Source organism: Fragaria vesca, linkage group LG2, assembly GCF_000184155.1.
Source record: "Fragaria vesca subsp. vesca linkage group LG2, FraVesHawaii_1.0, whole genome shotgun sequence".
Taxonomy (NCBI): domain Eukaryota; kingdom Viridiplantae; phylum Streptophyta; class Magnoliopsida; order Rosales; family Rosaceae; genus Fragaria; species Fragaria vesca.
The window spans coordinates 32402110-32415701 of record NC_020492.1 but is presented as its reverse complement, the minus strand read 5'-3'; the positions used below and the strand labels follow the sequence as shown (position 1 = coordinate 32415701).

The 13592-nt window shown below is 40.9% G+C and overlaps 3 protein-coding genes across 4 annotated transcripts in view; 2 read left to right on the top strand and 1 right to left on the bottom strand.

Annotated features, from left to right (window-relative positions):
* LOC101297802 (sugar transporter ERD6-like 6-like) overlaps positions 1-2667 on the bottom strand; it is a 5215-nt gene extending 2548 nt beyond the window's left edge. The window contains exons 1-11 of the mRNA XM_004291823.1: positions 2348-2667; positions 2189-2251; positions 2013-2102; positions 1874-1933; positions 1722-1787; positions 1572-1637; positions 1397-1472; positions 1033-1097; positions 847-939; positions 682-762; positions 492-576 (exon numbers count right to left, since the gene is read on the bottom strand). Coding sequence (XP_004291871.1) covers positions 492-576; positions 682-762; positions 847-939; positions 1033-1097; positions 1397-1472; positions 1572-1637; positions 1722-1787; positions 1874-1933; positions 2013-2102; positions 2189-2251; positions 2348-2539 — 937 coding nt within the window. The 5' untranslated portion in view covers positions 2540-2667. The remainder of the gene's footprint in view (positions 1-491; positions 577-681; positions 763-846; positions 940-1032; positions 1098-1396; positions 1473-1571; positions 1638-1721; positions 1788-1873; positions 1934-2012; positions 2103-2188; positions 2252-2347) is intronic.
* A 1532-nt stretch (positions 2668-4199) lies between these two features.
* Positions 4200-7699, top strand: LOC101298090 (putative DNA-3-methyladenine glycosylase YfjP-like). Of its 2 annotated transcripts, none has more exons than XM_004291824.1 (2): positions 4200-5335; positions 7233-7699. In XM_004291824.1, exons 1-2 carry the CDS (start codon positions 4200-4202, stop codon positions 7252-7254), a joined length of 1158 nt encoding a protein of 385 aa, XP_004291872.1. In that variant the 3' UTR covers positions 7255-7699. The 2 variants fall into 2 exon arrangements, with proteins under 2 accessions (XP_004291872.1, XP_004291873.1); XM_004291825.1 differs by having other exon boundaries at positions 7190-7676.
* A 1754-nt stretch (positions 7700-9453) lies between these two features.
* On the top strand, positions 9454-11418 carry LOC101305637 (long-chain-fatty-acid--AMP ligase FadD26-like). Its single transcript, XM_004293156.1, has one exon. The coding sequence runs from the start codon at positions 9454-9456 to the stop codon at positions 11416-11418; it is 1965 nt and encodes a 654-aa protein (XP_004293204.1).
* The last annotated feature ends 2174 nt before the right edge of the window (positions 11419-13592 follow it).

The following is a 13592-nucleotide window of genomic DNA, read 5'->3' as shown; positions in this document are numbered from 1 at the left end:
CGTCCGCTCCACATCATCTCCGTGTGTATATATATATATGTATGCACAGGCCGGTTCTGAAGTGCACGTGCGCACTTTGCTTAAAGTGCGCACGTCTCTCCGTTCGCCACCGTCCGGCGCCGACACCCCAGAAGACTCCAACAGCGTCCCCGACCACTTTCCCTCCCCAACGAGTCCGTTCTTTTCTAGTTTTCCGGCGAGATCACCTAAGATCGACTTTATTTGAAGTTTTGGGTGATCTCACCGGAAAACTGGAAAAAAACGGACTCGTTGGGGAGGGAAAGTGGCTGCTGGAGTCTTCTGGAGTGGAGGCGCGCCGTCGTCGGCGCTGGACGGTGGTGAACGGAGGGACGTGCGCACGTGCGCTTCATAACGTTTATGTATATATGCAAATGTGTGTACGTACAATTGTACTATACAATTGTGATGCTAACTCAAATCTTTTGGATAAATGAGGAGACACCAGTTTGTGGTAACTGCTTAGTGCTTACCAGCAGTTTCAAAGATGGTACTGGAATAGAATAGAACGCCATTAATTCCACTAAGCTGTTGAAGAACAAGCAGTCCAATTCCAATCTGCAAGATAACATTTAGTAAGAACAGTTGTGGTTTGACAGACATCAAGTTTGAGACAGCAACATGGCTAAGCTGAAAACCAATATTTTGAAGTGTAGTTAGTACCATTAAAGGAAGCCAGTATCTTCTTTGTTTGAGTTCTGCAAACCTTATTGTTGTTCTTCTGGTTGTTGATGCCACAGATCTCTACACAATATATATAAACATAATTATTTTTATAGATAATTTTCCTACAGTTCAATGTTTTTGAGTAAGATGAGTGGCTTTTACCTTTATCTCATTCACTTCAATGGAAATATCAGTATCAAATCCTCGTAGAACTTGCAAAGAGGCTTCAAAATCCTCTGTCATACCCATTTTTGCCTGTTGGATGTTAGACCAAAGGAAACAGGAATATTATACATTTTACCCAACAATCTAACAGTTATCAAAGGAAAATCTACGCTGAGAACTTACCAGCCATCGAGGTGATTCAGGAATGAAAAACAGCCCAGGTATCAATATCGTACAAGGCAATATTCCTGAAAAACAAGAGGTTGAAAAGGTTCATCAGTACAACACTGTATATCCAACAAAAGATCATCTTTTCAATAGGATAAACAGTAGATCATTATTTGATAACATAATGGAAGTCTGCACTAACATTTCTCCTTACCCTGAGCATGCAACCAAGTTCATGATTCTTTCAAGCCAAATAAAGTAAGTAAAAAACTGTACATCCATGACTAGCATCAACTAACTAAAACCAGATTGGAAATAATAATGCCACAATACTTATAAAAAATGATGTGAACAGCAGAGTGAACTTTAAGAAGATTACCCAAAACTGCAAGATATCTCCATTCAACAAAAAGTCCAAGCAAATAAGCCAGCAGTATCCCAATAGTTACAGAGAGCTGCAAAGCAACGATTATAGTTTAAACAGAGGCATTAGTAATGTGATAGAGTAACTAGAAAGCAAACGCTTGTGAAAACAGCCAGTAAGCAAGGGTAACCTGATTGACTGCACCCAAAGCGCCTCTCAAATTTTGAGGCGCTATCTCTGCAATATATACGGGCACCTAGCAACAATATCATCACCAAGTTAGTTACAGTTTCTGAATACTTCCAATGTAGAATCACAGCATTGAACAACTGATCATTACCACATACGAGATTATTCCCACGCCAAATCCTTCCAACAACCTTCCCATGTAGAGAAATGACGAATCCTACAAAACGAAATCGATGTTAGACAGACTGTCCTGGATTGCATTTTGCACTACTCTAACTAGCAAGAGAGTCGGTTAAAACTCACTTTGGCAAATGATATGGCAAGCCAGCCGATGACATTAGGAATCGCGGCGATCATTAAAGACTGCACCAACACAGAATTAAAGTAAGGAACAATACACAAAGATAGGATGATGCTACTAAGTGGTCAAAAAAAATCTTACCCCTTTGCGCCCAATATACTCAGAAATCTGACCACTGGCTATAGCCCCCACCATGGCACCCACATTTGATAAAGAACCAAACAGCGAATACTGAACCACACCACTAGTATCAGCGAAGCTAAAGTGGAAACTATAAATCAAGAAACCCAAAACTCAAAGAGAGATTCAATTCAAACCTCTGACACTGACAGTCCAAGATCAGCAGTGATGGCTGATTGCGTCGGAGAAGAATACCCAGACTGCAACAACAAAACTGTATCAGCAAAAACAAACCAATCCCAAACCGAGAAAAATTGTCAACAACACACTGTGAGTCTGTGACACAGCTCGCTTACAGTGAAGCCGAATTGGATAGGACCCAAAGCGACGATGAGAACACAAGCCACAACAGAAACGGAGCTATCCCTCATGACCTGAGAGGAGCCCATCATACTGGACTGGCGGGAACCCATACGGTACCAGCTCCCAGTATGAAGGAAAGGCTTCCTGACATCCCTCCCTTCTTCATTGTCATCCCTGAAACTCATTTCTCTCCGATCAGAGAAGAGAAGAACCCAAGTCCTCTCTGCAAAAACCACAACCAATAATAATTTGATTATTGGGTTTTAGAGTCTCGTCATCTGTTTATCGTGGTGTGGTGAACCACTGCCGGGCTGTAAGTCCTTCCTCCCCTGCCCATCTGTACGCCTTGTCGTTACCTTCCGTGTCACGCTTTCACCGTCTTACCCTTCTGCCACGTGGATTTAGCTCGACTGTAATTTTGACCGTTTGAGCTGTGTTTTAACTCAGAATTGCTATTCGATTCCAGAATATATTCTTAATTTCTTATAGGAGAATAGGAGATTGTGGATAGAGTTTTATTAGTTAAATCAAATCCTCGTGGCTCTCATGAAGAAAAAAAAGAAGAAAAATCAATGTCTGCCCGATTTTATCAGCTTTTATATTATAATTAGGCCCCTATCATTTCATTAGAGTTAGAAAGGAAAATAATTTGTTATACCTAACAGTCCTTACTTCCTCGTGCACAGTTTCTGGGTTCATCATTGGTTCAGGTATGTTTGATGATTGAAATAAAATTCACGTGTGAAATTGAAATAGTTATAAAATTACGTTTTTACTGCACAGAGATAGAGCAAAAGGTAAAAAGCCACCGGGGAGAATGATTGTAACAGTAATTTGCATGGGGCAGCACGAGGATACCAAACTAGTAGTACCATGAACTATACCAACAACTTTTGGTCGTCTTGTCTTTGTCAAGTGAAGTGTATGGACTTTGTGTAGTGAGTATTGAAACTTGATACTAGATATTGTAGCTGAACACCGATTCTAGTTGTGAAGCTTACCATCCCTTCAAGGTGGCGGGAGATCAGTTGAGTCTCAAGCACCTAGTTATTTTTGGTAGTAGTGTTCATAAGTTACAAGAATCACAAGATATATTTGGGGTAGTCGTGATCAATCAGTGATTAACTAAGAGATTCATGATAAGTCACTCTTGAATGTAAATTCAATAATAAAGAGAATTATTTTTAAATAGAGTTGTTTTGTTTTTAACCGTTAGATGTAATCTAATGGTGACTGACCATGAATCTTATAATCAGTAACTGAACAGATGAACACTACTGGTGTTTGGTTCGGTGCAAAAAGAAAAGATGTACATTTTGTCTTTTTTTTTTTGGGCTTAATGTTCATGTCTAAATATTAGTCAAGCGGCTCGAGTCAATCTAGTGGTCCAACCGCCTGAATCACAAAACTGTTGATCCACTTGAGGTTGAGGATGTGATCGCGGGTTTAGGCCCATTGGTTTGGCCCAGCAAGGTCGAATCCTCTTGCAGCCTGAATCCGGATCTCATGTGAGGCTCAATGCTAGTCCAGTCGAAGTGGGCTACAATGGGATCATTCTAATGGGCCCGTTATAAAGACAACTGAGAACTCACGTGCAACACGCGCTGAAACGGAGCGTGAAACAGCAAATCCTAACGGGAGGAGAAAACGGATAAACAGAGAGAATGACTTACAAGTTATATTGTCCCCTTAACTCATTGCAGTCAAATTTCGCAGTCGCTTCTTCCAAACTCTCCCCCACTTTCCGATGATTGGTTTCTGTTAAAACCACCACCACTTCTCCTCCTCCTCCTCCGCCGTCGCTGTCAAAACCCGACCCGCATTTTTTATTCAATTTCTCACCTCATGGGAGAGAAAACTCAGGTCCAAGCCCCATCCCAGCCTCAGACTCCGACTCCGACTCCGACTCAGACCGAACCTCAGTCTGAGACTCCTCAACCGCCTCCGCCGCCGCCGCCGCACCATGACACCATCGCCGCCACCACAATCTCCGAACCGACTCCCACCGAACTCACCAATGCTCCGCCCCTAACCTCCTCTCCCCCTTCCAAAATCCCCTTCCGCCCCCGCAAGATCCGGAAGCTCTCCCCCGACGGCTCCGACCCGAAACCATCCAAAACCGCCATCGTCGCCGCCGCCACCGCGCCTGAAAAGCCCAAGCTCAGGCCCGCCAAGTGCAAGATCGTCCAGACACGCGCCGTCTCGGTTCCCCGAGCCGTCGGCCGGCCTCTCCGCTGCGACGGCGAGGTCGAATCGGCGATTCGGCATCTCCGGAACGCCGATCCGCTTCTGATTCCGTTAATCGAGGCCCACCAGCCACCGCAGTTCGACAACTTCCACACTCCCTTCCTTGCCCTAACCCGAAGCATTCTCTACCAGCAACTCGCTTACAAGGCCGGCACGTCGATCTACACGCGCTTCATCCAGCTCTGCGGCGGCGAGTCCGCCGTGAATCCCGAGACCGTGCTCGCACAGAGCGCTACTCAGCTCCGGCAAATCGGAATCTCCGGCCGGAAAGCCAGCTACCTCCATGACTTAGCTAGAAAATACCAGAATGGAATTCTATCCGATACTGCCATTGTAAATATGGACGACAAGTCGTTGTTCACTATGCTCACCATGGTCAGTGGCATTGGCTCTTGGTCTGTGCACATGTTCATGATTTTCTCGTTGCACCGCCCCGACGTGCTTCCGGTGAATGATCTTGGGATTCGGAAAGGTGTGCAGCTCCTCTACGGGCTTGAGGAGCTGCCTCGGCCCTCGCATATGGATCAGCTGTGTGACAAGTGGCGGCCGTATAGGTCCGTGGCTGCTTGGTATCTGTGGAGGTATGTTGAGTCCAAGGGAGCTTCTTCTACGGCCGCAGCGGTTGCGGCAGGTGCTATAGCACCAATGCAGCAGCAGCAGGAGGACCAACAACCGCAGCAGCATCCTCAGCAACAGCAGCTTATGGATTCGCTCAGCAACCTAATTAATATTGGGTATAACAACACTCACTCACACTAAAGTATTGATTTAGCTGCATTTTCATTGGTGTGTCTATCAATGTTTTTCTTTGGATGGAAAATGCCGTAGCTGAAGTTACTTTGAACATGTGAATTCTGCTGCTGGTTGTTTGTTATATTAGTATTGGATAAATTTATGTTTGTTAAGACTGCCAATCACGTTTGTGTAGTTGGATAGTGGTGGAGTGACAAAATGATTTGTCTTCAACTACTTTTGTTCTCACTGGAAAGCGTGTTTTTATCTCTGACTGAAAAATGATATTCCCATAGTTGAGAGTTGTGCTTTTCCTTCTTTTAAGCGTCTTCTGTTATGGGTGTATGGTATCTGCGTGATTTTTCCCAGAGCATGCCTTTCCCTGTGGCCTTTGTTGTATTCCACTCATTTGTTGTATGGCCTTTGATGATATAAAAGGAGGCAAATTTCTTCCACATGTTTTTAAACATCGGCATGGATTAATAAGCATCTGGATTATCTTTTTTGTTCATAAATGAAAATGTAATTGTTGCTTCCTCGTTATTTGCCTTTGCACTCTCAACTCACCGGCGTTGGCACGTATGTCTTATCTTGAACAGATTATAAGTAAATAGAAGATAACTGTAACTGTGCATCATGTGTATTAAAATAAATTGGGATTCTTTGATCTGGATTTCAATTATGTCAGAAAGAAGTTACCACTTTTATAACTAGCTCTCCTTTTCTTTACTGCTTCAATTCCTTACATCCTTCTCAAATCTTTACTTTCTTAATTATTTGTTACTCTTTTTCTTAGAATGCCAAATATCATAGGTAAGTTTTCTGTCTGTTTCTTTCTGCTTATTTACTGGATACTCTTCCCATTCAATGCACCAAAGGAAATATCTTGTGATTTGCTCATAGAAGCATTTACTAGACCAATGCATAAAACTAGCAAATTAATTGTAAAAATTGTATCTTATCGCAGGGCCAATCTATTTTAGCGCACCAAAAAGGGATTTTCTCTGTTTGCATGTGTTACTTCTTTGAGCAATCTCATGTGTTTCAAAATTTGATCTAGTTTAATATTGTGTTTATCTCCATTTTCCACTCAATCCATGTACAGACACGCCTTAAAGATACATACCTGATTGATCTTTGTTACCCGATTGGCTGATTTCCCAGAATTCTCGTGTCTTTGTCGGACAACCTAATTGGCGTCTCTTTAGTTTCTAGCGGAGCAGAACGCTCAAAGAATAAACGTACCAAATGATTTTTCTAATTATAGAATGGCTTGGTAGTGTGTTTATCTTTGTCAACTTTTTTAACTGATTGGTTCTTTTTTAATGACCCTGTTCATTACTCAGTTTTTTGCATAACCCATATTCGGAATGAATGATCTTTCTATACTTTACTGGGTGTGAATTAAGACATATGTTTTCTCTTGATTCTCTCCTTATCTTTTATCCCTGGGGTCTCATAATTGTGAGGAAGGAATTTAAATGGTTCTAGTACTCTCACATTTGCTTGAGTTACCTCCGGGCTCAGTAGTAGACCTATCTTTGACGCTTGATTTTCGAGTATTTTCTTTGTTAGATTTGAGTTTCCATAGTTACCTGTTTGATTCAATGGTTAGTATCAGTACATTTTTTTCTTTTGTTGCATACTTAAAGTTGATTATAGTTATTTAAAGTGTTATTTCTGCGTTGTACTAGTTTTCTAAAGATGTTGGTGCCAGCATTGAGACTTATCTGCTGGTTTAATATCTTGGAAGGGTTGATCTGTTCAGCTATTCAAATGGTTCTAATACTACATTATATGTTAAGCTAATTAGGAGCTTTTCGTCTCCTTTGTTTATGGTATGTGGTATAATGCAGGCATTCTTGACGATTTCTTCCTTTTACATGTCATGTGATACAGGGCATGTACCTGGGGACAGTGAGTGTGGGTGGAATCGTGAACTCTGTTACTCATCTTCATCCATTTTGGATCAACGGAAGTACTTAACAGCAGTGCAAGTCTGATTCTCAGTGTGGAAATATTGTTTGCTGCTAGAAGTGCTGGCATTCAAGGCTTGTGAGGAGGATGAGAGTACACTAAATATGTTAAGTAAATTATGAGTTTGGATTAATAAATGTCTATGATCTAGGTTTGTTGGTCTTTAGTTTGAAAGATACTGCTTTTTAAGTTTCTCGTACAGGATTTGCTATAGACTGCAATGCTTTTATGCCTTTGCCCTTAGGTTTAGCATAAAAAGCACAAAAACATCTTCCTTCTAGATGTATGTGGTATGGCACTCTTGGTGATTGTGGTTTAAATCTAAACCGCATCACCTGATTTTGATTGCCCTTAGTACCCGACATGACCTTTGTGCCTTTATGTTTGTGTACTTTCAGACATTCGATTTCGAAGGATAAGATTTAAAGATTTTTTGCACTCTTTCTGGGTGTTTGTACGATATTTGGCATGTCAGCTTGGCATATAATTGCAGAGGTTTTAAGTTCTTGGTTATTTAGATCTGTTATGTCCGAAGTATAGGTGATGTGACTACAAACAAGAGGATAGGGAATTGCAATTCCTTCGTGTAACCTTTGATTCATGGAGTTAGAAAAGTTGCATATTCAGTTTTTCACTGGGTGTTGAGAGGATGTATATTTGCAAATTTTTAATTCTACTAGTAGATATTTTTGTTTGTAAACTACATTGTAAGTAAGCTGGTGGAAGCTCAGTACCGTTTGTTTTATTTTGTTCTATTGGAATAAGTCTCTCTAAGAGTCATGAGTTCGCCTTATAGTACTGTAGTGTATTTGATCTAAAAAAAACAGTAAGCCGGTGGAAAACGAAGTCTGTATGTAACATTTCCTTATACAGACTTCGTCATGACGCAACCCACCTTTTCAATTAGCAAAAAGCCCGTATGATGCTCTCTTTATCAGACCAATAGTTCGGCCCACTTCATCATCTCCATGCACTATATAAAATCAGAACCATTGAGATACAATAAAGTGATAAACCCTAACCTTAACCCCTGCAATCTTTATCATGGCCATACCGGCGGCCCTTGTTTGTTTTGTGTTTCTGTAACAAAACAAACATTTCCTATGCCAATTCTGCTGACAAATTATTTCTTCCAAACTCATTCATGTATGGCTCAACAGTTCGCGACATATATTTTCTGAGGGATGAAAAGCTCATCTCCGGTGTCCTTTTGCCTCTTAACCTCTCGAAAGTTGTCAAGAACAGTTGAGTCTTACATGAATGTGTTTGGAGAAGATAACACATCGATCTACCAGATCGAGTTCGACTTCACCGGTGGCGAACCAAAAGAGATATGTTAGGGTTACTGATTGTTTGGAAGTTCTGTGATAAACACTATTCCAAAAAGTTAGTTATTAGCGCTATTGTTTTATCTCATTAGATTAGTGCGCGCTTAAATTTTTTGTTTGTATGCTTGCTTAGATGCCCAGCAAGTCCATACCCTAAACCCTAAATGCTAGATAAGTGCCTACTCATAATTGGAATTTCGTATCAGTGTGCTGGAATTTTATCCATCAAAGTGAAATTAGTTACTGAATTTGTTGATCATTTTCGTACAACGTTGTTCCACTCTTGTAATCATCGCCAACAAACGCAACAGCACTATCTTCGAGCTGCAGCATACATATCAAGCCAAACCTAATCCTAAAACGATTATGTTTCAGTATGATATGCATGCTGGCTTCTATTTTATACAATAATGTCTTCGATCATGTAATTTATTTCTAATAAATATTTCAGGAAGCCACCAAAACGTTAATCCTAATGTATAATAATTTATTTTTATGGTAAAACCCACAGGAATATATGTTTGGATGCTTCAGAATCATCATATAGTATGTCGTTGTCAGTTCATAAACAGCTTTGGATATCCGTTGAGTGCTACAAAACAGAACATCCACATCAACCTTGCCAATCTGCGACAATTTTCTTTGCAGTTTAAAAAGTAAAGTGGGATATTCTGCTTGGATATTACTTATTCTCATTTCTAGTTTCTGTAGTTAATTAAACTAACTGTAGTAGTTTGCTGTTATCCAAATTTCCTACTATAAAATGTTCCAATTGTTTACTCCCATAGCAAGCAAACTGAAACCCTAGCTAAACCATGAACTACGAGAATTACGACCCTTCCTTCCCTGACCAACCAGTAGTCGACCTCTACCTACCCTTATGGGCAAACCTTCCCGCCTTTCGGTACAAACCAGCCTTCATCTGGGTCGAAGATGACTCACCGGATCCGAAATGTGATCAGAGCTCAACATCCCTCACATATTCTCAGCTCAATGAGTCAGTACAAAACATTTCTCATCATCTGCTAAACACTCAACCACTTCAAAGACGTGACACTGTCGTCATCCTATGCTCTCCGGGGCTTGAACTGGTCGAGATCATCTTCGCTAGCCAAAGAGCCGGCCTTTTGGCCGTGCCTATATCCCCACCTGACCTTTCTTCCCCTAAACAAAACTACCACCACCTTGTAAGAGTCCTCACCCAAACAAAACCCAAGGCCGCCATAGCTCACCCTTCTTACATCATAGCCGTTCGTAAGTTCGTATCATCATCTTCCTCTGATACAAAACTCGTGCACTTGTTGGAGAATCTCCACTGGATATCCACCGATGATATCAAAACCGGAGCTAGAAACTCGAATTTACAGTTCAGCCCTTCGTCCTACGAGGGCTGCAAAGCTGACGAGCTATATTTGATTCAGTACACGTCAGGTACTACCGGGATTCCAAAGCCGGTACTTGTCACCGCCGGCTCGGCAGTTCACAACGTTAGAACTGCGAGGAAATCCTACGACCTTCACCCGAACAGTGTGATCGTGTCGTGGCTGCCTCAGTACCATGATTGCGGCCTCATGTTCTTGTTGTTGACCATTGTCTCCGGTGCGACATGTGTTTTGACTTCACCGGCAGCGTTTGTCAAGAGGCCGAGGATCTGGCTCGAGCTTATAACAAACTTCAGCGCCACATGCACTCCTGTTCCGTCGTTTACGCTGCCGCTAGTGGTGAAACGCGGTGGGGTCAAAAAGGGAACTTCGCCTATAAACTTGAGGAGCATGAGAAACCTGATTCTCATAAACGAGCCCATTTACAAAGACACGGTGGATCAGTTTGTTGATATGTTTGGGCCTAATGGGCTCAGCCCATCTGCTATTTCTCCATCTTACGGGTTAGCTGAGAATTGCACTTTTGTTTCAACTGCATGGAGATACAGCTCTTCTAACGTACCATCTCACAACAAGCTCTTGCCTAGTGCAAGGCTGGGGTATTCCGGAGAAGAAGACGTCGTTCAGGAGGACATGGATATAGTGGTGGTGAACGAAGAGACGAGCGAGGCGGTTGAGGACGGAATTGAAGGAGAGATTTGGGTGTCATCTCCTAGTAATGCTTCTGGTTACTTAGGGCACCCGTCCTTAACTCGTGAGGTGTATAATGGTAGACTTAGAAGCAAGGTGAGCAAGTGTTATGTACGGACCGGCGATAGAGGAGTTGTCAAGGGAGAAGAGAGGTTTCTTTTTGTGACGGGACGATGCCTCGACGTGATTAAACTCCAAGACGAGAGGGAGATTCATCCTCATTACATTGAAACGGCAGCTCAGAATAGTAGTCCAGGTTTTATCAGAGCGGGATGTTTGGCTGCGTTGAAGATCGAGAACACGGTTGTTGTGGTTGCGGAGATGCAGAGGAGTGATCAGAATGATGTTAGGGTTTTGAGGAGGATATGTGAGGGGGTGAGGGAAGGTGTGGTTAAGGAGGAGGGAGTTGAAGTTGGAGTGGTGGTTCTTGTTAAAAGTGGCAGCGTGCCCAAAACGACGTCAGGCAAAATACAAAGATGGGCAGCTAAGGATAGGCTTGTTGGAGGCAAAATGAGCGTTTTAATGGAGATGGGGTTCGGGGTTCATTATACTTTTTCAACTTTCGGGAGGAGATCACTTGATGAGGGAAACATCAAAGAAAAAAGTGAAGAGAGAAACAGAAGACAGAAAGTAGAAGAGAGAGATCAAGAAATCTTTCTCTCATTCTCTAGTGCTCCAACTCGTCCCCCCTTACTTTCTCTTTTGTGAAGATCGAGCTAGCTGTAATTGGAGGAAAGATGGACACAATTTGTGATAAAAGATTGATGAATACTGAATAGTCTCATTCATCAATCGAGTACTAAATAGTTCTTACTATTTTGAATAAACAGCTCAATGATATTGTGTAGCTCAAGTATCTTGTATGTAAATGGAGTGCCATAAGTTAAAAAATGTACTTATTGACGTATTGGTTAAGATTTCTCTATGCACCGTTTTCACATTCATTTGTTTTTATATCTTAAGATACACAATGTGGTATTTTTTCATATGAAATTAAAAAAAAAAAAAAAACTATATTCATACATTTAACGTTTGTTCGCAATCACAATCATTGTTTAGATGAACGCATGGTATTTTGCTTCACGTTATAAGTAAGTTACATTTAGCTTATCTCAATCATATATATTATGCACTTGTGGTTTGTAAGTTAAAGAATTATAAAATTTAAAGTTTGTTTTTGGTGCAACATGTATAACATACAACTATGATGAAGTTGCATGTGCTGAAAAATGGTGGTATGGTGAGAATTTTGAAGAAAGCTTACCTAAGAATCAAGTATGCATACTATGTTTATCTGTATAGCAGAATTTTCCTAAAATCTAAACAGATCTTATAGATCTTATTCGGTGATTCAAAACTAGTAATAAGACCGTTAATTAGTTCGTTACACACACCCATAAAACCTTAAAGAGCATTGTATTGACCTAAATTGAACTTGGATCGGCCAAGACAACACATGAAACTGTTAGATGATGAAGGAGATGGAAGAGTGGAAGCAAGAGGCCTCTATTTCCTTTCTTCTTCTTCTTCTTTTTTATTTTTTTGAGACAAATTAATCTATTGAAAAAAAAAAATCCATAAAACTGAATTTAATTAGGGAATTGGATTCCGTGGTGGTAAGAACAGCACGGGTGTAGATAAGTATTTACCCTTATGATGGTTGAAGCTGGCTGGCTGGGCTGTACTGCACAAGTAGTGTAGTGAACAGTGTATACTGTGGACTCCAACAAGTACCAAGACGTGGAAAGAGAGAGACAAAACAAATTAGCCATCGATTGCATCACAGAAAGGCATTGCCTTCCCTTCTCCCCCCTCCTTCCTACCTTGCTAGGGGCAAGCGTGGTTTCTCTGTTTCTGTCTCAGAACTCTCAGAATCACTCAGACTCATCAGACATGGCACCAACCAAAAAAAAAATTGCAGAGGCCGCACGTTAGCGAGGGAGAGAGAGAGAGAGAGAGAGAGAGAGTTTGTGATGCAGCAGCATATGACTGTGCGAGGGAAGAAGACAAGTCCATCACTGTGGACCATCAACAACAAGTAGTACCCTTTTTCACTTTTACCCATCCGTCTCATCATGCCCTTTCTTGTTTCTCTCGCGCGCTGATTCCGAATTACTGGATCATCGTTAAGCTAAATGCCGCCCATGATTACGCGTTGATTGCCCTTAACCGCAAGGCAAAGGTATTGACCTAAGTTTTACCCTTTTACACCAACAGCTAACAGAACCTTAAAAAACCGAACCGAACCGAACTAAAACAACATAGTTTTTAGGGCTAGTTTGAGATTGCTGCGACTTTTTTAAAAAGTTGTTCAGCTATTATGAATATAATCAGTTATGAATCAAAACAGTAAATTGTTTGGTAAATAGTATTTTTAAAAGTGTTGTCAAGACATAAAAGGTAATTTTTATGTTTTTATTAACAGCAGCTTCTAAAATCTACTTCCACTGACCTGCAATTTTTATAAAAATCAGTTTTTCTTTGATTTACCAAACACAATAAAATATAAAAGTTCAGATAAAAGCTGATTTTTTTTAAAAAAAACTAAGCTGTACCAAACTAGGCCTTAATCTCACTAAAATAAGCTACAAATTTTGAGAGCAATCGGATCGGTTTGATTTGGTTCAAGCTAAATTTCACCAATTTAATTAGTTCAGTTTATTGTGTTTTGTTAACTAATTAATAGTGGTAAAAATGCTATGTATTCACTTAGGAATATAATAATGATCGAAACAAAGTAAAACAAATTGTAATTATGTATATATATAGAGAGAGAGCTTTACATACTTACAGTAGAGGCGAACACGTACTATTCATATTTGGGTCTTAATATATGTATCAACCGGTTCGGTGTAGTTCAAGTTCAAATTTTACTACTTTAC

What these genes read in the sequence shown, in the direction of transcription:
- LOC101298090 (XM_004291824.1), top strand. Translation starts at nt 4,200, where the DNA reads ATGGGAGAGAAAACTCAGGTCCAAGCCCCATCCCAGCCTCAGACTCCG. An exon ending in AGCAACCTAATTAATATTGG is followed by an intron (nt 5,336 to 7,232) that starts GTATAACAACAC and finishes CATGTGATACAG; the next exon opens with GGCATGTACCTGGGGACAGT.
- LOC101305637 (XM_004293156.1), top strand. Translation starts at nt 9,454, where the DNA reads ATGAACTACGAGAATTACGACCCTTCCTTCCCTGACCAACCAGTAGTC.